The 26,991-nt window shown below is 38.0% G+C and overlaps 1 protein-coding gene across 3 annotated transcripts in view; it reads right to left on the reverse strand.

Annotated features, from left to right (window-relative positions):
* Positions 1–26,991, reverse strand: part of PDE1C (phosphodiesterase 1C) — a 565,059-nt gene that overhangs the window by 87,187 nt on the left and 450,881 nt on the right. For all 3 annotated transcript variants that reach the window (XM_065884420.1, XM_065884421.1, XM_065884422.1), the window contains 6 exons: positions 26,758–26,940; positions 25,759–25,825; positions 20,654–20,770; positions 18,573–18,713; positions 8,343–8,443; positions 5,697–5,825 (listed from right to left, as the gene is read on the reverse strand). In XM_065884420.1, coding sequence (XP_065740492.1) covers positions 5,697–5,825; positions 8,343–8,443; positions 18,573–18,713; positions 20,654–20,770; positions 25,759–25,825; positions 26,758–26,940 — 738 coding nt within the window. The remainder of the gene's footprint in view (positions 1–5,696; positions 5,826–8,342; positions 8,444–18,572; positions 18,714–20,653; positions 20,771–25,758; positions 25,826–26,757; positions 26,941–26,991) is intronic.

A 26,991-nucleotide genomic window follows, 5' to 3' on the forward strand; every position in this document is an offset into this window, starting at 1 on the left:
GATGACTAGTGATGTCAGGCACCTTTTCATGTACTTATAGGCCATTTGTATATCTTTATTTAGGGAAATGCCTCTTTCAGACCCTTCCCCCCCTTTTTTTAAATTGAGCTATGATTGATTTACAATATTATATTAGTTTTAGGTGTAAAACATAAGGATTCAAAATTTTTATTCCATTTAAAGCTATTATAAAATATTGGCCATATTCCCTATGTTGTACAATATAGTCTTGTAGCTTATTTATTTTATACATAGTAGCTTGTACTTCTTAATCTCCTACCTCTATCATATAAGTGATATCATACAGTATTTGTCTTTCTCTGTCTGACTTATTTCACTACACATAAGACCCTCCAGGTCCATCCATGTTGTCACAAATGGCAAGATTTCATTCTTTTTTTATGTCTGAGTAGTATTATATACATATACCACAACTTCTTTATCCATTTGTCTGTTGATACACACTTAAGTTGCTTCCATATTTTGGCTATTATAAATAATGTTGCTATGAACATTGGGAAGAATGTATCTTTTCTAATTAGTGTTTTCATTTTCTTTGGATATATATACAGGAGTGGAATTGCTGGGTCATATGGTAATTCTATTTTTAGTTTTTTGAGGAACCTCCATACAGTGTTCCACAGTGGCAGTGCCGATTTACATTCCCACAAACTGTACAAAGATTCTCTTTCTCCACATCCTCCCCAGGATTTGTTATTTGTGGTCTTTTTGATGATAGCCATTCTGACAGGTGTGAGGTGATATCTCATTGTGGTTTTGACTTGCATCTCTGATGATTAGCGATGTTGAGCATCTTTCCATATGCTTGCTGGCCATCTGTATGTCTTCTTTGCAAAAATGTCTATTCACGGACCTTACCCTTTTTAAACTTGAGTTGTTTGTGTTCTTCTTATTGAGTGGTAGACGTACACTATACATTCTGGATACAAATCATATGTAAGATATATGAGTTGTGAATAACTTCTACTTCCTACCTTGCTTTTTTTTTTTTAACAGTGTCTTTCAAAGAGCAAAAGTTTTAAATTTTAATATAATTTTTAAAAATTTCATTGGAGTATATTGATTTACAATGTTGTGTTAGTTTCAGGTGTACAGCAAAGTGATTCAGTTATACTTATTCATATATTCATTTTTTTCAGATTCTTTACCCATATAGGTTACTGCAGAATATTGAGTAGAGTTCCCTGTGCTATACAGCAGGTCCTTGTTGGTTATCTATTTTATATATAATAGTGTCTGTATGTTAATCTAAATTTTAATACAATTTTTTTAATGCTTCATGCTTTTTGGGGTCCTATCTGAGAAACCTCCAACTATCCCAAGGACTTTGTTTTCCTCTGGAAGTCTTACCATTTTAATCTTTTATATTTGGTCTATGATCAATTTCAAGGTAAATTTTTAGTATGGTGTGAGGTAATACTCAAACATTTTTTCATATTGATATCCATTTGTTCCAACACCACTTGTTGAAAAGCTTTTCCTTTCCCCATTGAATGCCTTGGATGGAGATATAGATATAGATATATAGATATATATCTATACACACACACACAGACTAGCAGCAAACAATTGGAAAATAAATAAAATAAATATAAAACACTTAGTAGTAACTTTAAAAAGTAAGTGTAACTCCTGTTCACTGAAAACTACAGAACACTGCTGATTAAAGAGGACCTAAATAAATTAAGCGAAATACTGTCATCATGTAGCTCTTTAGCATTTCTTAAAATGCAGCTCTGTTGGCGACAAATTTCTGTAGTTTTCCATCATCTGAAAATAATGTTATGTCATCTTCACTTTTAAAGGATATTTTCATGGGACATAGTATTCTGTGTCAACGTTTTTGTTGTTGTGCCTTTTAACACTTTAAAGACATTATTCCATTGCCCTCTGGCCTCCATGGTTTCTGATGAAAAGTCCAAAGTCAATCAAATTGTTCCCTTGAATGTAATGTGTCGTTTTTCTCTAATTTTATCTTTGACTCTTAGCAGTTTGACTATAATATGCATGCAGGTATGTTTTTCTTTGAATTTATCCTGTTTAAGTTTGCTGAGTTTCTTGAATCTATAAATTTATCTCATTTACCATGTTTGGAAAGTTTTCAGCAATTATGTCTTCAAACATTTTTTGTGTCTCATTCTCTCTCTCTCTCTCTCTCCTGTCTTTCTGAGACTGTAGCTGTCCCTATGTTTGACCACCTGAAAGTGTCCCACAGGTCCCTAAAACTGCTCATTTTTTAAAATCTTTTTTTTCTCCTACTTCTTCAATATGGATACTTTGGATTGATCTTTTCAAGCTCACTGAATTCTTTCTTCTGTCCTCTCCAACTTGCTACTAAGCCAATACAGTGAATTTTCAATATAGATATTTTACTTTTTCAGTTCTAAGATTTCTGTGTGCTCTTCCTTATATTGTCAGTTCACTGGTTAAATTTTACTGTATTTTATTTATTACAAGCATATTTTCCTTTACCTCACTGAGCATAAATATAATAACTGCTTTAAAAGTTCTTGTCTGATAATTCCAACAATAGTTCATCTTGGAGATTGCATCTGTTGATTGTCTTTTCCCTTGCAAACAAGTCACATTTTCCTGCTCTTTGTATTGTCATTGAGACTGTCGCAGAATTTAAGTTTTCCCTTATTTGGCAATCTCTTTTATGGAGTTCTAATTCACTTGCTAGCAGCTCTGGTAGTTCCTACACTGGTTTCTCTAGCCAGAAACATAGTGGAGGTTTTTGTATAAATATAGCTTTATCCATCTAGTGTTGCCTTGACTGAGACTGCCTTCAGACACAAAACGTCACACTCACCTCATCCTGTCAGATTCTCCAAATTTTAACACATCTCCAAAATTTGTGTGATTTTGTTTACTCTCTACAGCTCTCACGTCATTGGAGGTTGTGCTTATTTGTGTCTTTGTATTTTGTCCATAGTTTATAGCTTTATTTGCAGGAGAATTGCTTTATCAGTAGCTGATTTGGCCTGCCCAAAGTGGAATTCCATATTTTTCCACTTTGAAATGCAGTAAATACCTGGTAATACATTCATTTATAAAGGTCCTAAAAGTCTAATGCACTTATGTATCCAAATAGAATCTATCAGATATTAAATTGCTTTCCTAGAAAGACATAGGATGCTAAACATATGTTGTCTTTGGGTTGATGGGCTTAACTGAGAGCCCTTAATAATAAGTTAATATTTTATTTGTGAGATAATACCACTGTCTTAGAGCAATGTATCTCAACGTTAATAAAATATGATAAAATAATAAAACAATATTTTAAAAACTGTCCTTAAATGAAAATATAATAGAACACTAAATCTATGTAACTTAAGCTACATCAACTACAATCTTTTCTTAACCTACAGAATCCTCAAAAACAGGAGTAGCAAAAAAGCATGGCACTATGGGCTATAATTATAAAGTTTCCACTGAATCAGAATGTTCCTGTACCTGAGATGTTCCATGATTCTAAATCAATTACATTTCACTCTCTCTTTGAGATAGTAAAGATAGTGCTGAATAAAAAACACAAATATATAAGGCTAGTACATAAACAGATTTCATTAAACTATATTTTTCAAGTAACTAGTTTGACTTTTTTTATATTAAATTCACTTAAGTTTTGCTGGATCACTCAGTTTTACAACTTGCTTTGGTCAGAGGTAGTATTCAAATTATTCAAACTAGTACTTCACAAATACCCACCAATAAGAATGCAGAGCTAATGATACATAATTAGGATGGTTGCACTGGTGAATATCAGTGTATTCCAGTGTGAACTGATATACTCTGGTCTGTTGCAATGATTCTGGGTTTAGATATTGCCGAAACCAGCCTCACTAACACAGTAGCAGACTGAACGAGGCTTATGATCATAGCAGAGTGGAAACACAAGTAATCTAAGCTAAATTTTGACAAATGTATAGTTAAGCAGAAATAGAAAACCCTTAACAAAAATATAGATAACAGAGGTTGCATATCTATGCTTTCAAAATAGATTAAGAGGCAATTATGCCCATCCAGCCATAAATCCCATGTGCTCACAAATCCCACAGGCCAGCAATATTAGTGCATTACCTGAAAGCAATTTGACAAAGTTCAACAAGAGCCTTAAAACAACAAACATCCTTTGATCCATTAATTCTACACATAAAAATACATTAAAGAGATGTTCATTACAGGATTCTTTATAATAACCAAAACACACGAACACACCCATACTCACACACTCAAAAGTAATTATGGGACTTCCATAGATGGAATATTATACAGCCATTTAATAACATATTTTAATTACCATGGGACAGTGGCCATGAGAACATACCACACAGACCACCAACTACAGGAATTTAATTGGCTATGGGCCTCAGCTACTATATTCTGAAAACTATTGCCATTTTTGCCCAAGGCCATGCTTCCCATGGGTTGCTCCAAGCCAATGACTGAGGGCATCCCTTCCTGGGAGACATGGGACTCCTCTGATGGCCGACTTTGTCTCAAGAATTTCTTGACAGCCTTGCTGAACAGTTTTTAGGATGCACGGAGATCTAGGATGCTTCTACCCAATTTTCCCTCTCTCTCTCCTTCCTCTGGGATCAAAGGGATATATCTGAATATGTGTAAAGCTGTTCTCTGCCATATTCAAATCTTTTATTATACTTTTACAAACATTTAAATTGGATAGAGGGCTCCTTTTTCTACAAGATTTGCATTGATTAACTGAAATGCTCTGCATTTTTTAGATGCTGCTTAAATCTAACATTTTCCAACAAAATTCAAGCCAAATATTCCTCTCTGTTTTAATGAACTAGAGTTGCATGGCAACTAATAGCCAACTCTTACTGAAAATTAGTTTCAGATTTGTTGTTCAGAATGGCTTATTTCTCTGAATCCTTGCATAATGGTACAGAGATACTCAATAAACAGCTGATCATTTAATTAAAATATAAGTATTATTTGCATCACAGTAGATTCAGAAGTTTTTAAGCATTTAAGTGATTTTGCCTACAAGCTTTGAAACACCTTCACCTATATTACGGATCTGCAGGCTACAAGGATCTGTGTCACAAACTGTACTAAGCATTTTAAATGGATTATATCATGTATTATTACCCTATATATCCTATATTATATCATGTATTATTACCCTAACCAAATTACAAGCTAAATGTTATCTATTTTCTAGAAATTAAATTTTAAAAAGGTGTAAAGGGGTTGAGTAACTTCCTAAATATCACACAGCTAGTAAATGATTGTGTTCACATTCAAACTCAGGTCTGCCCAAATTCAAAGACACATAGTGCCACTTAGGCGACAGAATTAAGTGCCCATGATTATTTTAAAGCGTCAATTTCCTTAGCAAATTTTGAAAGATTTTTTTAAGAAGTCCAATCCAATATAAGGTGAAAAAAAAGTTAATTGATGAAATTTAGGTTTAAGAAGGTAAGATAAAAAGAACACAAGTTTCCTAAGGTAACCAACAGCAAATATTCCCAAGGTGCCTACAATATATTTGAGTATCTGTGTCAAGCAAGAGAAGAGAGATAGAGAAAGAAAGAAACAGCAATAACAATTTCAAACAGAGTATTATTTCTTCAAAAGATGCATGCTCCGTCCATCCTCACGGCTCCTTTCCTAGCCTCCTAATCTCTCTCTTAGCTCCTCCTTACCTCCAGTCATCCTTTGAGAGGTTAATCAAAATATTCATTTCCTCATCCTCCTGCAGAAGGCGATAGGCTGCACTTAAATGGTGATTTTCCAAAACAGACCTATCGTTGTACAGAATCGCTGGGTCAGACCTGAGAGGAAAGCCAAGCAAAATAATTTAGGAGGTTGAACAGCTGAGATTTTTCAGGTAACTCTCCTAAAGGTAGAATACACCATCTCTTTATCCTATTTTAGCAATTAACTTTGCCCCCATGCCATTTATATCGACCAAAAAGCTAACACCAACACTACAAATTATCAATAGATGTACGTAGAGTATTTTAATGTCAATATGTGGATATTATTTCACATGTGATATCCAACTTGAGAACTCTCTAAAAACTATTCTGTAAGCAGATCTCAACTACCTGCAGTAGTGGCAAAGGTGATTATTTTTAAAAATGTGGGTCATGTCAAACGCCCTTATATTTTCTGGAATGACTTTTTATTTTTATTTTATTCAATGAGGGAATGTGTTTATATTTGTTTTAGTTGTAATTCTCTGAACACATACCATCTGGCAGGTACAGTTTTCAAGTTCTTCCGTTAGTGGCTTGACCTAAAAATTTTGCCATGCAGAAGCCATACATGGGAAATTGAGGAAGGGTTATATGACAATTGTTAGTTGCTTTCTCAAACAGCTGAATGACACCAAACATAGGGCAGAATACTATTTTAATATATTTAATTTAATGAAACCTTAGATCGTTAGAGCTTATTCATTTCTCATCAAGGAGGCTAAATCCCAGAGATATAAAGTGAGAGTTCACAGAGACCCACAGTGGCTAAGTGGCAGCGCTGGGATGAAGGTAATGTCTTCTGACAGTTGAGCCATTTCTCCCCAAGATAACTTCCACCTGTCATCGGCCAAACTTTGGGATATATTTAGCATACCTTTAAAGTGTTAGGCTTAACAGTCTGTCCATCAAAGGGCAAAGAACCAGGTCACAGATTTAGTTTCCTAAACAGGGATCTCACAGGCTGAGATGCTTTGGATAAAATTCAGTTTAAAGAAGGCGAATGTTTAAATTTCATTCCAAAGCAAGCTCAACTGAACCCTCTGGCATTTTTCCATTCCAATGGACGGAACACAAAACAAGCAAATCCCGAGGTGAAGGATCTAATCTTATATCCGCTGAGTAAGTAAGGCACCAACTGATGTGTATTTTGTGACATTAAGCTATTTTCCAACTTCTGTAATTAAACCATTTTCCCCTGAGTCGTGACTACTTTTGACACTGGTCTCCAGCCAAGATCCATGTACAACTCTGTTCCAGCCACCTCTCTTCCTTCAGCAGGTGCTATTCACGGCTGTCTCTTCCTCAGAGCAAAGGTTCCACTGGCAGATATCCATTAAACAGAGATGCTCTGTGGAATCCCTGTATTCAAAGACCTTGCAACAGAACTACAGAAGGCTGCTTCACAGCAGCCAAAACTACTCTGTGAGGAAGCAGGAGACAGAAGATGAAGCACGTGGCTTAGGTCCTTTTGTCCGCTTCCATTCTGCCGAAATCCCCTTCTGAGCAGAGATAAGACGATGTTGTCGATATCGTCTTCTTTCGTGTACCCCATAATTAAGTGCTGGCTTCGTTAAACAATGTATGGAATGACTTAACGAACATAAATTTATCTGGAGTGCGCACCTGCTTTTTTCAAGTGAAATCAGCAAGTATTTAGCCTTAAACTCTCAACCCTCCCCATTATATTCTTTCTCTGTCTCTCACCACCTTTTTCCAATTCTAGCTTCTTTTGATTCCTACCTCAAGACCCAATTAATCCTACTGTCAGAGTCTCTCCAGTTCCACATCATTGTCTTAAGAGAAGCTAAGTTCTTAGACCCGGAGAAGGCAGACAAGGTTTCATCCTAAATGGAAATGACAGCTGACTGTACTGCTTGCCTGGAATTCTGTGCTGAGAGGAATACTAAGGATAAATCTGCAGTTCGTTAAGAAAAAAAATACCAAAATCAATTAGTGATGCCTGTTACAGTCAAGAGGTTCAGAGGCAGGCAATTGGACCTGTATTTAATACCCCCACAGAGGTTTGTGTCTACCTGTGAAGTTCCTTACGGAGGGTGCAAAGCGGCCTACATGAGACAACCTAGCTCCCCAAGCCCTGTGCGAGGGAGTAACATATGCACTGAACAGAGCAGAGATGAAATCAGGGAGGATGAGAAGAGCATCACCAGAATTCCAGAGGTAAGATGGTAAGATGGCTCTGCCATTGTTAATGTCAACAGACTCACTCCAATCCTTGCCCGTCCTCAGTGATTTAGTCTACATGGTATCTGCACCTTTATGGAAACTGTTCCACCTCCTATTAGAAATGGGTAGAGTATGCATAGTACATACATACATAAATAGCTAGCATTATAATAGAGAAGAAAAGGATATCCATATTTAATGTGAATAACATAGGAGAATTAGGAGCAAATGGCTTCTTTAAGTTTTGATTGAAGCTGACGGGTCTAATCTCTTATTTATAATTTCAGTTTTTCAGAAACTCAAAATAGAGCCACCATGCAAAAGAAAGGTGACTGCACCCCTCTGACTTCAACACTCTATCCCTGCCCCCTCTCGCCTCTTCTCCAAAGGTTTCAACATCCTCACCGGGTCTGAATGTGGAAATTGTTGGTGGTTCCGGTGTGCTCATAGTCATGGATGGCAGCTGAGAAGATTATAGCAAAGATCTCCAGCTCTGTCAGCCAGTTCTGAAAGGGAGATTACAGAGCAATCAGATAATCTGTCTCCTTCTCAAAGTCTTCAGCTTGCTGACAACACACCCACATTGCTGCCTTTCCTCTCTGCAGCTGGCAAGCTATTGCCAAACACACATTTTCTGACAGACAGAAATGGGGTTTTTTCCTTCTGTAGGGAGATTGGAGGATGTGTGATTTGAAAACAGCATGCCCAGCACCGTTGAAAGAGCTAACTAGTAGTTTTTATTTTATTTTTTCAAAGAAGCAAAAAACAATGAACATGAAAACTTTAACAGCCCTCACTGCATCCTCTCCCAAATTCCAAATGAAGTTTCTAAGTAGAGAAAAAAAAAGAATTTGCTTCAACACAATACCAAAAACTAAGACTAACAGAAAACCTAATGCCTATCCACTAGAAGGAGGATAGGTAGAGACAGATGGAAAGATAACATCTGGTCTTCTGCCTTGTGCAAGCTGATGTTTGAAGAGACCTGTCCCCATCCACATCACCAAAACTGGCTGTAGCTCAGTGGTCCTCAAATTGTGTTCCCTGGAACCGCAGTGTTAGTTATCACCTGGAAAGTTGTTAGAAATGCAAAACCCCACTCCAGTCCCACTGGATCAGAAACTGTGGGTTGCAGCACACAAGTCTGTGTTTTACCAAGCCACCCAGATAATTCTGATACATGCTGGAGTTTGAGAACCACGGCTGTGTTTGAAGCTCCCTCAATCGACTTCCATTTCAAAGACTCTATGGATTCATTGATGCCTCCCCTCCCTTCTGTAAACCACACTGCTCAATGCCCACAGGATGGAGCTTCCACACTCTCACCTCACCCTTTGGTATCCCTGCTTACTTTTGTACTAGTTGAGTTAATGATTCCAAGTTTCAGTGTGGTTTATCCCAAACCCAATTTTAACAAATTGCAGTTATTATTATAATTATGTAATAAAATATAACCTAAACCAATAAAATGTGAATACAAAAAGTTATGTCCATAGAAGTTCAATGCTTTGCACAGTCACTAAAAGAACTGGTATCATAATAGGTGTGACAACTGGGAAACAGCAGAAAACAATTATAAAAATTTAGGGAGATTCTGCACTCAGTTTTCTTCATGAGAATCTTTAAGTTCCCATTTCCTTTTAAAGAAATGAAACTAGAAGTCTTAGACAGGAGCAGGGGTAATGCAAGACAAACATGGGTACCTAAATTGGAAGAATTCAGAAAGCAGCCTGGGTACTGAATTAAAGATTAGTGAATAAAATATATTTATTTGATTTAAGTTAACAAAATGATTTAAAAATGAACAGGTCAATTTTTAATAATTCTCACTTTAACTTTTTTCCAATTATTACTAATTTTCATCTTCATCTAAGAAACTTACTGAAATTATTACCTTCTTTGAAGATGGCTAAGGGAAAAATAAATAAACTGCATACAACCTATGAAAAAAAGACTTCAGAGTTAAGGAAAGAATGAGCACAGAAATAACTCAGGAAGAAAACTACATTTAAAAAAGTGATTTCCATTCTGAGAACGCCTCTGTGCCATTGCCTCAAAGTGGAGTGGCTACTGCAGATGGGAAGCCAGAACCCACTTTTGTCAGTTGATAGCTTGTTTTGGGAGCAGGCTGACTTTGGAGGATTTGTATTTCAAATTCTATAAACAAGTATTTCTGACCGTCTCTCACCAAAGGACAACCCAGACTACCTTGTTTTTCTTCTGGGTTATCAAGTGCTACAGTCAAAACTAAATGTTGGGGGAAGGGACCAATAGTGTCTAAAAGTTGTAGATGTCTTCCCACTCTAGGCAAGGAAGAGAGATAGGTGATTCCTGTCAGAGCTGCTGGGATTGACAGTATTTGGCACTGTGCTTACTTAAGGGGAGAGAGATTTGTGTAATGCTCTTTCCCAAGTGTTGGGATATTGATGGACCCAATGGCTGGATAACTCTGTCTAGCAGCCTGTGTTTTAGCCTTTCCTCACCTCTCACCTAATTGGGTAATCTGAAGCCCCTCCCCTCAATGAACTCTGACCTATAGCCTCTGAGAAAATAGCTCACAGGACTGGGCCCTCCCTAACCATCCATCTTACTTCTTACCTATGTAAATTTCTATAGTGGCTATCTTATGTAAGATACAATAGAAAAATTATTGTACATAGCTTCTATTAAGTGTTAAAATGTTATGAAAATGTAAAACAAAAACAAACAAACAAAGATTTCTAGCAGAATCTAGCATGAAATGTCAGGAAATGTTTTGGAATCCTTGATAATATGTCACAAAATACAAATTGATGTATTACTAGGAGCAGAAAGACACAAGGAGAAAACAGAATAAGATGAAAAAAATCAACAGAATTAAATTAAAAAGAGATGGGTAAATAAGTGCAGATTGCATGAAAAACTCTTCTGAAAGCAGCAAAGGGCATCACCCTCATCAGGGTTAACACTTATGGGAGCTCACTTTGTGTCGGCTTATTTATACATAGAAACTCATACAATATATACAACTCCATATAGGTAGGTACTCTGTCATCCACATTTCACAGATGACAAAACTGAGGCTGGGAGAGGTTCAGTAACTTACCCAAGGTCTCAGAGCTAGTCCTGAGACAAGCCACACCTTCTGACTCCAGAATTCTTACTTATAATTTTTAAGTCACGTTTCCTTTGGGTCATTGTTCGTGTGTTTACTCAATTCTTCATAAAATTACATGGGTATGATTTTATATTACAAGTTTTCTTGATATTATCCATTCATATGTACTTTTCTCATTTTGGCAATGTTTTGCTTTTCTTCCCCAACACCCTGTCCCCACCCATCTGCCCCAACTCCCTCTACCCACTCCCAAGTACCAATGTATCTCTTTTTCCAAGTTCATGCCAAGTTAATTTAACATGTTAAAATAAGATCATGAATGGGAGACAGTGTACCATCTAAATAAATCTGAATCACAGAGCATCAGCCCAGCCAGCAGAAGTGTCTAAGTACTACATAATCACAGTTCTCACAAACAGCAGTGTAACTCCTGTCCTTATCCAAATATACTGACAAAATCCTATCTTAAGTGTAACTTACTTCTAACAAACCAAAACCAACAAATGATTAAATGAACATACAACAAACAATAAAACCATAATGAAGATTGGACTGAGCAAGAATGGAATTGGGCATTTTCAGAATGAACAATGAAGCAAGTCCCAGTGGCAAAAGCTGATTCATCACCAGTAAGGAAATGATTCCCTTTAGTGGAGCAGGAATGAGGGTTGATTAGGGCCCTATGATGACAGGCATTAAAAGCCAAAGGAACACAAACCAGGTTCATTAGGCAGTGAAGTTTACATGCAGGAGAGTAATATGGTCAGCATGCCACTGAAAGGGAGAAAGAAGAGCAGAGAACACAAAGGAAAGAAATAAGAGCTGAACTTTTGAATTGGAAAGTCCTTATAGAATGTACAGACAGTATGGAGGTAGAATCCTTACAGCTGAGCAGTTCACTGAATGCAGAGGGGCAGGAAGAGGTTGCAGTCAAAGAAAACAATGCATTCAAGATGACCGTGACATTCCTAGCCTAAGCGGAAAGAAAAAATGGTGGGTGGCATTAAATGGCAGGATTAATAGAAACAGAGAAAGTGGGAGAAGCTATTTTGAGGGAAATAGGATTTAATATTTTAATATAGCTCAGATTTCCTTGCCTTTTCCAAATTCATTATTACTATGAACCCCGAAGGTTTTATGACCATCCATAAAAATGTCAGAAATCTAAGTCCTGTGAGAATTTTATTCAAGATTTATCAAACTGTGACAAGTACAAGTCACAGATCCTATCCAGAATTTCCCTACCTACAAAATATGAGTGTTACAACTAATTCAATGACAGGGATACCTTGACAACTGGTAACGGTAGACTTTGAATTCTGCTGTGTATGACTCAGGAGAGCAAGCTGTGCATGTATGTGGGTTGTGGGGGGACACGTGGTGGGCAGTGAAAACCTGAAGGAAAAGACATGGATAATTCCCCATTGCTAGTGGAGACATTATTAGCAAGTTCTGACTTCGATGGGTAAATGACAGAGTTTCTTTAGTAATCTGTTTCCAACTCTTATTGGTTTTCTATTGCTCCCTTAACAGATTACCATAAATGTAAGGCACACACTCCCATTTACTGGCACACGGTTCTCTAGGTCAGAAGCCAGCACCATGAGGCTGGATTTTCTGGTGAAGACCTCACAAGGCTGAAACCAAGGTGTTGGCAGGCTGTGTTCCTCCCGGAAGCTCTGTGGAAAATCCACTTCCAGGTGCATTCAGGGTACTGGCAGAATTCACTTCCTTCTCATACTTTCCACTTGGGTCCTCCATCTTCAAGCAACAGCTGATTGAGTCCTGCTCACCCTTCTTCTGTCACATCTCTTGACTTTTAAGGACTCATGTGATTATACTGGGCCCACCTGAAGAATCCAGCATAACCTCCCTAGTTTAAGGCCCTCTGATTAGCAACCTTCTGTATCTGCAGAATCCCTTTTGCCATCTAATGTAACCTATTCACAAGTGTGACATCAGAGGGCAAACGTCATGGGGGCCAAAATTCTACTGACCACAACCTTTATAAAATTACTTAGCACCAAGATGCCATTTACATAAAGGTCCTTAGTGTTTCCCTTGTAAATACAATGATGCCATATATGATCAAAAGAATAAGATACACAGCTTCTCCCTTCTAAAAAAAAAATAAGCAAAGGGAAAATTAACAGCACCTTGCCTGATAAAAGCAATGAAAGGGCCAGAGGACAGGTTTGGAGTCTGGAATCTTTTGACCTAACTCAAAAGCAGACTGGAGCTCAGAGTCTGATTCATATCTATTCAATCAACAACTCTTCAATCTAATTCTGTTCAAGGATTTTCTCTTAGACGTGAGCAAAATCATTATGAAAAGATTCAAGCATCTCCTAGGCATCTTAGCTAGGCAATAATGAGTAATATAAACAGATTACAATGAGTAATACTGTTGATGTTGAAGGCCAGGCATCACTTTATCAATGGGATATTTTCATCCCCTACGTGTCTTACAGTTTATAAAGCTGAAATGATTTCGAGCATTTTCCCCCGCTTGGTTTGTAATGAAAGGTTAGCGTAACAATATGTTCTCCATTCATCAGAATGCTTCCTACTGTTTTCGTAAGCTTGCAATGAAAGAAGCCTGTTTTGAGCTGCGTTTCCAAGAGAGAGTGGGCGGGAAGTAGTTTCTATATTTAAGAATTATTCTGAATACGGCCTGAATTGATAATGAAAATTCAATGGCAAATGAGCTCATTTAAGAATAGTATGCAGTACATCATGATCATTGGCTGCTATGATATAACATCTACGTAATGATAACTTGCATTAGTATAAAGACTTGAGAGTTTTTCTAGGGGGTAAAAAGGCTGTGTATGATTCACCTTTATATCTCCATAGTACACTGTACACAGTAGGTATTAACTAAAGATATGTCAAACAGATGATCTCAAAGTACATTTTCACATCCATTTTGATCCTCACCACAGTACTCTGAAGTACCACATGAGGATACTGAAGTGTAAGAATATAAGGGGTTCTTTTTTGCCACCAGCATTGCAGAAGCATGGCTAAATATTTAAATTTTTATATTTTGTATTTAAATATTAGACTGAAACCAAATCCTGGCTCTGCTACTGTATTAGTTTGCTAGAACTGCCATAACAAAATGACACAGACTAGGCAGCTTAAACAACAGAAATTTATTTTCTCAGAGTTCTGGAGGCTAGTAGTCCAAGATCAAGGTTTTAGAAGGGTTGGTTTGTGGTGACAGCTCACTTCCCAGCTTGCAGAGGGGCAGCTTTTCTCTGTATCCTCACAAGGTCTTTCCTCAGTACACATGCATGTCTGTGTCCTAATCCCTTCTTCTTAGAAGGACACCAATCATATTGGTTTAGGGCCCACCCATATGACCTTATTTTACCTGAATTATCTCTTTAAAAGCTCTTTAAAAGTCACATTCTGAGGCACTGGAGATTAGGACTTCACCACATAAATTTGAGGGAGGGGGAACAAAATTCAGCCCATGCCAGAGACTTTACAATAGGAGAATCTTAACTCTGTCAATGTGTTTCCTCCTATTTTTCCACGGAATTTGTGCCATTTTCTTTTTGATTTATTTATATAATCTGGATCTTAATCCTTGCTCTCTATGTATTTTCCTCAAGTACTTACTTCATTATGGTGATTTTTTTTATTCTACAGAAGGTTTTAATTTCCAGGTACTCAAAATAATCAATATTTTGTTATATAACTCATGTTTTGAGGCTTATTTAAGGATTTCCTTTTTCAAGGCTATACACATATCCTCATAATTTCTTCTAATATAATCAAATTTTTATGCTCACATCTTTAATTCATTTGTCTGATATTTGGTGAATGATTTCAAGTAGGACAAAAACAGTATGTTTTTTCCAAATGAACTGTCCCCCATTTTTTGAACTGAGTTATTTTCCCTCTAATATTGTTTTCTATAGACGTGTCCTCACCTTCTCACCTGCGATTCTGTCCTTATACTCCAGTCCATGTTCCATCCCCACCAAACCACTGGGACTGGTCATGACAAGGGCACCAATGACTTCCATGTTACCAAAGGCAGTGGTCACTTCTCTGTCCTCATCCCACTAGACCTTTCAGCATGTTCCACATAAGTCACAGTTGTTTTTGGAGCACTTTCTTTCCTTGGTGTCCACAACCCCACACTCTCTTGGGTTTTGTACAATGTTACTGGCCATACTTTTTTAGTTATTATTGTTGGCTCTAATTCTTTACCCTCATTTTAAACTTTAGAACTGTTCCAAGACTCACTTCAGAGCCCCTCTACTTTTCTATTTACGCCCTCTCTTTATATCACGTCATCTGGTTCCATGTTCTTAAATAATATTGATATGCCCCTGAATGCTTAATCTCCATGTCCATCCCTGACCCTTCTCCAGAACTCTAGACTCCTTAGTTTTCTTCCTGCTTGACATCTCCACAATGATATCTAATAAGGATCTTAAACTCAACATGTCTGAATCAAAACTCTTGACTTCCCTTCCCCTAAAGCTTGCTTTGCTACCAGGTTCTCTCATCAACCCTGTTTATCAAATCCAAAATCTAAGATGTCCTCTTGATTCCTCTCCTTAGTGTTCCAAATCCTATTCACCACCCAATTCTTTTAACTCTACCTCAGAAACAGAACTTTTGGTCTCTATATCCCAGCAATGTCCTTCCTAGTCCAAACTACCATTATCTCACCAGTATCTCTTCTAACAAGCCACCTCAAGATCCATTCTCCACAGTAATCCTTGTCTAGTCTTTATCAGATCATCTCATTCCATTGTCAAAACTCTTTAGTTGCCTCACACTGTACTTAGAATAACACTGGAACTCATTACCCAGGCCTACAAAGCTGACTTGGTCTGACTCCCGTTTTCTCCTCCAACTTTATTACTGCTCCTTGAATGTAGAAAAGCTGTTCTCTCACGAGGGACTTTTTTTTTTTAAGTTGCGGTATAACTGACGTACAACATTACATTAGTTTCAGGTGTACAACACAGTGATTCAATATTTGTACACATTGCAAGATGATCACCACAGTAAGTCTTCACACCACACAGTTATAGAATTTTTTTTCTTGTGATGAGAACGTTTAAGATCTACTCTCTACGCAACTTTCAAATCCACAATACAGTATTATTGACTATAGTCACTATACTGTACATTACATCCCCATGGCTTGTCTATTTTATAAATGAAAGTGTATACATTTTGACTCCCTCTAGTCACGAGGGACGTTGTATTAATCCTGCACTAATTCTACTGGCATACTTTCTTCAGTTCTTAGCATGGCTCAAGCCTAAAATCACAACTGTCTCAGGTTAAACATTACTTCTGGAAAGATGCCTTTCCTGACTATCTAATAAAACTCCCAGTTTTCCCTATGTGGGTGCCCTATTTTAATACTCTGCAGAACACTAGTGATATTTTCTTGTTTACTTTTTCATTTGTCTTCTATCTGTAACCTCTCACTAGAATGCACGTTCTGTAAGAGCACCAATGTATCTTCATCCTGTAAAGAAGTACCTGGCACATAAAAAGTGTTCAATAAATATTTGGGTTCAGTTTTTAAAATTCCAATCAATTCCATTGATATATTTGTCTATTTTTGCACAAATGCCACACTGTTTTTATTACTATAGCTTCAGCAGATATTTTAACATCTAGTAGAGTAAGAACTACCCCACCACACACATTATCTTTTTCAAAACTGTTTTTTCTAAGGTTGTTAAATATCTATTTTACATAAATTTTAGACTCAGCTTATCATGTTTCATGTTAAACCCTACTGGAATTTTTATTGGTATTGCTTTGAATCTATAAACATTAGTTTGAGGAAAATCGACTTCTATTTAATACTGAGGCTTTCCATTAAAAACATGGTGTATTTCTTCACTTACTTAAACATTATTTTTGTACCCTTAGTTTTACAGTCTCCTTTTCATTAATTTTGAAGTTCTTCATGCGTAATTTATAGGTTTTTTTAATAACTGTTGGGAATGTATGTTTTTTCTACTATACTTGTTAATTTCCAGTGTATAAGACAGCTTTTTATCCATATCTTACTGAGGACTTTTATATGATCTAATAATTTATAGTTGGCTTTTTTTGTTGTTTTTTTAAAGGAGATGATCAAATTATTTTCATAGGATGCTTCTTCAACTTTTGTAGATACCATATTGCACTGACTGAGATCTCCAGAAAAATGCTCACTAGCAATATTAATATCAGCATCCCTGTTTTGCTCCATGCTTTTATTGAACCACCATTAACTATGACGTTTGCTCTAAATTTTGGGCAAAAACTATCATATTAAACAGGTTTCCTATGTAGTGTTTCTAAAATTTAAAAAACAGCTCTTTAAGTGATATTTTTAAGAAATCAGCTTTACAATAAGGAAAAAATGAAAACTGCTGAGAGGTTTGGGGGAAATCTTTAATAACAACAATTCCTAACTGTTGAGCTTCCTTTATGAGACAGAGCACTTCATACTTTTGATACTTTATTCCTAACCATCACAGTACTTTTACAGACAGAATATTTTTCACTATTTTAGAAATGAGGAAATCCTGACTCAGAGATTCAAGCAATTTATCATAGGTCACAAAATCTAATAAGTAATTATGCAAGGATTTATATGCAACTATATCTAGCTCTAGAGCCCACACTCCTCCCACTTTATTCCATATTTAATATGAGATATTAGACCAAGCCTCTCAACACGCCCTAGCAGAAAGAGATAACAAATGTATACTGGGTTTATGGGTTAATTAATAACCACACCCCCGAAAAATGTCTATCTCCACGTCAACTCAGAAGATTTCAAAGTAAAAAGTCACAGTCTCTATTTACTATAGAGACCCAGCTGTTTGTCACTAACAGCTATACGTTTAAAATGAATGGCTTATATTAAGGTAAAGAGGGCAAAGGCACAGATAACCAAGTTGAGTAGGTCTGTTAATGCAATGAATTATAGAACAGAGATTCAAAAATATCTAAAGAGCTAAAACGTTCAAAACAAACATGAAAATTCCAAATGGTTAGAGGTAAAGACTAATCCTTAGGTTCAAAAAAATCAAATGCACATAAATGAGAATAAACAGAGTCCTTGTGAAAAAGATCCACTGGTTTAAACCAAAAGCTAACTGTGTACAGCATGGTTCCCAAGTATACTCAATACGATTTCAATATGCATGGATATCATTGTAACTGACCACAGCAAGAGATTAATAGTACCACTCTCCATATCTGGAAATACATATTTAGTTATAGAAATTATATTTAGTTTGGCCATAGCCTAGTAAGGATACAAGGCACTACCAGATATTTCTTTCATCAAGTCCAAGATGGAGAAAAATTCAAAGTTAATAAGGAAGCCCAAGACTTTCCACGATTGGTTAGATAATTATTGGGGAACAGGAAGTCCATGAAACAATGCACTTCTTGTGGGTTCAACCTCATCAGAATAGAAACAGCCTCCAATTCAAAATAAATCATTATCACATCTTTTATGTAATCCAAGAGTTTCTATCTGTACTTACTGCTACTCCTGTCTTATAGAGGAGGTAATGCACAGTCTGTGTAACGTCGGCAGCGTGCATCAAATTGTGGTAAGGGTTTTTGTGCTTGCTGTATCCTACTTCCAGGGCCTCCACAAATGAGACAAGTGCAGAAATGGGGATCTGAAAGAGAGCAGCAAGGTTAATTAGCTAGTGATTTAGCAGCTTTGAGTGACCATGCAAAAGTCTAAGGTACTCTAGCTGCCTCTTTCTGAAGGCGTAAGATATCATATGAGGACATCAGAACTTTTCTAAGTTAATAAAAGTCACTGAACAAAGTATTGGATAATTTGAAAATCTAACAGGACGTCCCTGGTCCACCCTGCAAATTGTACTTTGTTCTCCAGTTCAGAGGCCCAGGGTAATGACACAGGATCATCTCAGGACATTGAGGGCAAAAAGGCAGGTGCTCATTTATTTCTCAGGCAAAGGCTCAAGTCTTTATTTCCTGAGAAATAAATGAACACATACTATGCAGCATCTCATTTACTTGTGGGAAAACATAAGTACACAAAGATCTTAAGCTATAAAATGATTGCAAACAAACACAAGCCACCGCCTTCTGAAAACTGCACCCTTTAGAAGGAGTGATGTGTACACTGGACAGGTGAGGAAAAAAACCCATAACACAAGTGATAGTCTGTTCTATAACAGAAACAAGCTGTGTTCTTGTGTTTATTACTTGGCAATTTATTATTGGTGCCTTGCAATTTGGAAAAATACTTCCAGTTATCCTAGCCGCTTTCTGTCTCAAATAGTATAACACACACACCTTCGTTTCCTATTTGGCAGAAAGTAAGCAAGTGCAGAATGCCTGTACAAAATAAGGAGACTCGGAAAACATTCATTGTATAGTTTTCTGGATCAATTCCTTGGTTTGGGGTAAATTATGAATTACAAGACTGGGGGAAAAGGAGAGGGTGTATGTTCCACGAGACTAGAAATCACATTCGTAAGAAAAAATGAGGACAATGCTACTAGAGTGCTTCATGAGAATCCATACTATGTTCTCCCTTGGGCACATTGTTCCATATTTACTATTTGTGGATTTTTAAAATTTAAATATAGCCTTTTAGATGTGAGAGATGAATTCATTATCATTTTACAAAATGAAGATCCAATGAACCTCGGTTCTTTGGGCTGTTCTTTGGAGATCTATGAGCCACTGAAATGCTAGGTAAAGGTGTGTGCGTGTGCACAGGAACGTTCTTCTGAGGTCTTGAGGAGCCGTCAGATCTTCAAGCAGGTTTCTGATGCAAAAGAAGTTAAGGACCACTGCCATAAAGTGCTTATGGCTATGTAAGAAAGATATCCTGAAATGTGCAGTCCTTAGGAAAGTGATAAAGAATCATGCTGCCCAGAGAAATGAATATGTTATACAGAAAAAGACCTGCATTTTCCGGAGACTCATCCATATGATGAGAGAAATGTAATTGGCATGATATGACAGATGCCAGCAGATGATGCTCAAGCTCCCTGGAGAACCGGACGCCACCTCCAGAGCCTGTGGAATTAGAAGGCCGAGGAGGTGGAACACTGGAATCCATTCATGCTCTTTACTTAAAGGTGAAGAATTAATGTGAAGCATGAATGGCTGGGAAATACCAATGATCTGTCACAGATGATAACTGAGAATATGTGTGTGAATTTGAGCCAAGTGGCCAAAAGAGAAGTTTTTGGAGATAACAGACGTGCACTCTGTCTCCATTCCTGTCTCCTTGCTGGTGGTGGTCATTAGCACACGAAGTCTCGCTGAAATGAGATCTGTGGGCAGAGCCGGCAGGGGAGCTCTGCTGGTTCAGGCTTCCAGCCATACTTCTAGGACGACTGGGATCTAAATGGGCAGCTCCAGCCTCTCCCCTGCTGATGAACCCACCAGACAAGGGAGTAATGAAAAGTTCCCACCACAGAGGAGTTCATGGCAGTGGCTATCCAGATGATGCTTCCCAAGTCACCCCAGAGAGTTTTCAGTCTACATTAAAAGGATCCTCTTGGTCTTAGCCCCCAAATCATGCAAGTATGGACAAATGTGTGCATTTTTTTTTTTTAAATTAGACACTGACCTTGAAACGACTGATCAGATCATAGCGTGTGAGTAATTCATAGAAAATGAATTTCAGTGCATGATCCCCGCTGGCTTCATTGAGGGAAAAGACATCAAATGACCACTTGTCCACATCCTACAGGAGAGGATGGAGAGAAATAATTCATCAGTTGGTAGCCACTTACACAGCTACTAATCTCCCTACTTTGGAGTTAGCTCACAGCACTCACCTGGGTGTTCACAGCCTAAGACTCTAATACCCTTTCCACTCTCAAACTGTTTCCAATATGGCAGTCCTACATAGCATTTACTGATAAAATATTCAATAGTTTTATTAATAATAACAATAGCTATAATTTATTGGGTACCTACCATTCTGATCAGTGATAAACATGTAATCTTTCCTGAAGACAACTCTAAGTGGTAGGTATGATCCGTCACATCTTACAGATGAGAAAACTGAGAAGTTACCTAATTTCCCTAAGACCCATGGCAAGCAAGTGCTAAGGACAAAACATGAACACATGTTCAACTGATGCCTAAACTCAGGCTCTTTCCATTAACCTTCTACTATCTCTGCCGAATTCCAAAATTTTAATTGATTTCACAATAACCTAGGGTGTTCCCTACTCTAAACTTCTCCCAAGCCCCATGATACTATCTACTGACTTCCTCTTAGTCCACCATTGAGAATGCTAACCCACTTAAAAGTGTTCAGAAACATGCATATAGATCACAAAATAATGTGTCACCTCAACAATCCAAACTGCTGAGCTGAAACCGAGGAGAGAGCCCTCATTTCACGGGATGGAAAGATGCTACCACTTCTGGAGTCACTGATCTGGGGACTGAGCTCTCAAATCTGTAAGTCACTTTACTGAAAAAGTAAAACTAAGAGCTAAGCGGAACACACTCCTCACACACTGCTCCTGAAGTTCAAAGCCTTATTTGTCCATAAATAGCGACTCCAAAACACTGTCTGATGTGTCTTTGACTTATAACTAGCTACTTGTGGGTGTTATGAACAAAGATGTGTTTAAGCAATAATTAAAGCAATAGTCATTTGGTTTCTCAGTGTACCAAGAGTCTCCCTTTCAGTGGTTAAGAAAAGTGTGCTGCCATGAGTGTGACAATAAGGACCCATATGAGACCACATTGAGTTCAGGCTACGTGTCAGATGGTCCCCTGGAAGAGACCTTGGCTCTCAGGAACTGCTGGATCCAGTGACTCCAACCGCAGCCCTCACTGCATTCCAACATCATCTATCCATCCCAATCCTGTCCCTCTCCAAATATCCCAACCATCAAGATAACCCCAAGACCATGAACAGTCTCTCTCATGGATGCCAAGGCACAGGAAAACCAAATTGTATATAGGTGAAACCAAACATTTCCAAAAGGGTTTCAAATAGATTGTTTCAATTCACACTTGGTGGTAACCTCACCTCAGGCTTCAATAATTTCTCCTCCATTATAATAACTAAAGAAATAGCTACAAGTATTAAGGACATTTTCTGTGCCAGGCACAGTGGGAAGTGTTGATACACATTTGCAAACCCTCACAACTCTAGAAACGGGTATCACTTTCCCCAGTTTCACAGATGGCAACCTCAGAGATGAAGTGTCTAATGCCAACTGGTAGCAGAACCACATAATAACCCCACTGACACCCCTTGGTGATACCATTACTGACAAATGACATTGTAAACTCAATGAATACATGCTGTGACCCAAGCCTCATGCCCTAAATACCCCAATAGGGCCTAGGCCATCGACAGTGGGGTCATTTAAGATTAATCCAAGACCTAAAGCTTCACCTTGGCTACTGTAATTGGCATTGTCATGACAGCCACTGTCTAGCCAATAGTCCTAAAGAAAAGTCCATTGACAACTCAGTAGATAGGAAAACCCTTTGTCATATCTGACAATTTTTAATCCTCTTCACTGGAATGAATGAAAAAGAGAAAAGCTCTCTAACACTGGAAATCAAGAGATTATCATAGTAAAAAGTCAAGATTTATTCTGAATATTAAGTCTTAGAGAAACAGAAGGATGAGTAAATACAGACAGTGAGATAGACATTCACTCCAGCCCCTCATTTTTGGGAAGGTTTAGCTGTGATTCTCAAATTTCAGTGTTCTTTAGAACCACCTGGGGTACTCAGAAAAAAATGTCGATTCTCTGGTGGAGGGCTCTGCAGAATCCTGGCTTGTGGCCTGGAATCTGCATTTTAACAAGCACCTTAAACCATTCTTCCTTTCTTAGCAAATTTGGCCCAAGCACCATTCCTGTGGAAACGCTGCATGAATTTCCTATTAGTCTAAAGTGAAGAAAGCCTGACCTCTTCATCTCCTCCTGCTTTAAACCTGGAGTCTATCCAGAGTGTCTCTTCCTGAGTCACACAATAGATGCCCTTCTAAAGAACAGCACAATTCTACATTTCCAATAACCCCACCTTAGAAGGTTAGAGATAAAACACCCCAAATTAGAAGTGAGTATTCATTGCCTGGAAACAAATAAAAAGAACAAAACTGCAACATATTTAAAATTTAGGAGTTGGTGGTGGTGAAGTATTCTCTTTACTTAAATGTTATTTTATGCCATGTTCTTACATTAATCACAAAGGTTAACGTGACAGTAGCATGATGATTATTTTATTGACTTGTATTCTCTCAGGCTTTAGGGAAATTTTCTGTAATAGAAGAAAACAATAGTGATTCCATATAAATTGCTGGCACTGGAGTGAAAATAACCTTTTTCTAACAGGCACTACATAAAAAAAGAATCTACGTCATATCTCCAATTCACCTCCAATCCACTGAAAATAAAACTGGAGTCTAGGGATGCAGAAAAATATTACATTGTAAAAAGGTCTTGAACTTCTGCAGTAAACAGAGCATACAACCAAGAGAAACGACAGCTTTAGCCTTCTGTACATATCAGCAATAGTGTGGAGAAGGATAGCAATTCAAAGAGTTAGTATTTACTTTTTGTCTGAATCATCAAGTCTTTCCCCTCAGAAAGACAACATGTGTGCCTCTGAGAATTACTTTTCCCTAAGCATAAAACAACAATTCATGCACATCACAGGTTGTTCCACATTTCTTCAATTATTCTGCATAGAAAAGATGCTCCAATTTGGAAGAAATATTTTCATAAATTTCTTAGTACTGGTATAACCACCTGTATTTATGTTCATGATAAAGGAAGAAATTAAGGATAAAAGATGCTTTTAGGGCTTCCCTGGTGGCTCAGTGGTTGAGAGTCCGCCTGCTGATGCAGGGGACACGGGTTCGTGCCCCGGTCCAGGAAGACCCCACTTGCTGCAGAGCAGCTAGGCCCGTAAGCCATGGCCACTGAGCCTGCGCGTCTGGAGTCTGTGCTCTGCAACGGGAGAGGCCACAACAGTGAGAGGCCCGCGTACAGAAAAAAAAAAAAAAGATGCTTTCAATGTTCCCAAGATTTTCATTGAATGTTTCGGGTTCAATTATGAAAATCAATGCAACTTCATAGTGGGTGTTATGAAACATCAAATCTCATGAAGTGATTTCACAGATTAAATGGGAAACATTGCTGTAAACTACACAATAATTTATTCGGCATTAGAGTGGGGGTTGACGAAGAGGGAGAGAAAACACGTGTCTTCTTGCTGTTTCCTTCCTGAGCATCCTACCTGTCCTAGATCAGGGGTCTCCAACCCCCAGCCTCTGACTGGTACCAGTCTGCGTCTTGTTAGGAATCAGGCCGCACAGCAGGAGTTGAGCAGCAGGCGAGCAAGCGAAGCTCCATCTGCCTATCCCCGTCGCTCCCCATCGCTCGCATTACCACCCTCCCCACCCTACCCCCCGTCCGTGTAAAAATGTCTTCCATGAAACTGGTCCCTGGTGCCAAAAAGTTCGGGGACTGCTGTCCTAGATGACTTAAGAAAAAACATAAAATGGAGAACTGAGGATCTGAATATATAGGGTCTCCCAAATTCAGCTAGTGAATGTCTCTGAGTCAAGAGAAAGGGACTATGAAATATAAAAGCAAAATGACCCTCAAGGGCCCTCTCTTGACATTAAATTGATCAAGAAGCTCTCCCACCTCTGATTCTGTGAAAAGGGAATTTAAATTATCTTCTGAAAATTTCATCAGGAATACACTTTTCAGGTTTCAGAGAAAGACTAAAATAGCTTTAAGAAGAGTCAGAACGCTGGGATGCCCCTGAGCAAGTTGACACAACTCCCTGTGTAGGCACCAGGCAACCAGTTCTGTGGTCCTGAACCTTAGCACGGCCCCTCCTTCAAATCCAGAAGTCAAATCAGCTTCAGCACAGCTGGGATATCCTTAGACCAATGGGTCTGAATGAACACACTTCTACAGGAATACATCTACTTGGGGGCTCTTAGAGATACTCTATACAATTCCAAGAGCTTGTCTGATTGGGAGTCATCTTGCAGTATTTAGCCCCTTTAAACTCAAGCATCTGTGTGACTTCCCACACATGGGAAGTCTGTGTGACTTCCCATGGAACTTCTGGGCTCAGTGAGGGACTTGGGAAAACAGTAGGATATATGAAGAGGACAAGGGCTCTGGAGGACATACTTTCATACAGTAATATGTTACTGAGAGCTTAGCTTACTATGTGCCTGGAACTCTGGTATCAAACCTCAGTTCTGTCTCTGTGTCTTTTTTTTTTTTTTAGTCTCACTGAGTCTTAGTTTCTTCATCTATAAAATGGATACAGAACAGGTAAGCAGATAATGGTAGAATTATAATCACCAAAGATCCTCTTAATGTTGAATATTTATGACCAGTACAAATTTGATCTCCTACGGCCAAAGTCAGACTGAGTCTCATAATGCCAGATCGCTATACAGATCACTAAACCACTCCAAGAGAGTAGAAAGAAATGAAACCAAACAAGAGTTCAATTTTTTAAAAATGTGGCAGTACAAAGGCTGAAAAGATAGTGATACTGTTAGAACGAATAGCAAAAAGATAATGAAGGAAAAACGTCAGGAATGACTAGGAAAACTGTAAATAGAATTGTAAATGAAAATTTCTTATTTTCTAACAAAAAATTTAACTGTACTTTTTATAGGGTACCTTGAACATTGTAAGACCTTTTCCTTGGTATTACCTTTAATGCTTCAATAACAGCTGGTGGGTAGCTCAGTCCAACCATGTTTGATGTTCGTCTATACATTCTGGCAAAGTCAGAAGGGAAAAATGCAATATTATGTCTTACAAAGAAGAATTAGCAGGCCACAGACTTATACCAGTATTGACAATTAACAAGAAGTCATGTCATCTGATGGACCCACGGAACCTAAAATTTCTTTTATAACCTTTTTCATAGTCATTCAAGTGGCCTATGAAATGAAATGAAAGCAATCCCAAACATGTACAGCATTGGAAATAAAAAAAATTAAGTCTATGTGCCCCAAATTGGAAATTAAATTATTAAAATGGGTCTCCTGTTCTGCTGGAAGTGAATTATAGTATAGCACGGACAGTATGTAGTGTAGTACTTTAACCTGAAAAAGAACTCCTACGGGCAACTTATTTAGAAGAGCTTGTTCTTTAGAACTGTCAAAAACTAGAGAGAACTTCGAGCTGACCATGGCATTTCTAAAATGTGTAATTGTGTGATAAGGGTTGTAGGAAGAATAAATTGATTTCTGGAATCTGTTTCTGGGGAAGGGGGGCAATTTGATTTCAGAGAGCAAAGTGACTTACAAAATTGGAAAGTGTCATGGGGAACTCAAACACCTTGAATGAACTCCTCCCTGGCTCAATACCCTCAACAAAGCATCCCTGACCTGTTCCAAATGTAGACATCATCCATATGTGTCAAATGATGACGGATGAGACGTCCTTCTTTAAAAATTAGAGACTCAACTCAAACTAAATCTTCTCTAGTTAACATTAACAAAAAGAATTCAAAGCAAAGGCAAAAGCTTGTCCTAACGATGCTGTGGAGATATGTTTTTGCCATCTCTCATTCAAGACTGTCTGTTTCCACCCAGAATTTTCAGCATTTATAAAGATACCAAAACTACATCAAAGCAAAGCCTTTGGTTGTTAGAAACTGGTGTCCCTTTTGCTGCTTTGGTCACTGAATGACAGCCATCTTTACCTCTCCACAAATATCCCGGCTTGCACTGCGTGGACGATGCTCTTGAACCGCGGCTTCTCCTCGCTCCTTCTGAGTATCATCCCCATCTGCCGTGTAAAGGTGGAGGCCAGCCAGTCTCGGACCTCAGAAGGCACCGCATCTGACTGAATGTCACTGAGCTCATCCTCCGTATCCAGGAGTCTCCTGAACCCAAGAAACAGAACCAGGACACAGATTAAATCTGAATTTAGAGCT

Source organism: Phocoena phocoena, chromosome 9 (assembly GCF_963924675.1).
Source record: "Phocoena phocoena chromosome 9, mPhoPho1.1, whole genome shotgun sequence".
NCBI lineage: Eukaryota > Metazoa > Chordata > Mammalia > Artiodactyla > Phocoenidae > Phocoena > Phocoena phocoena.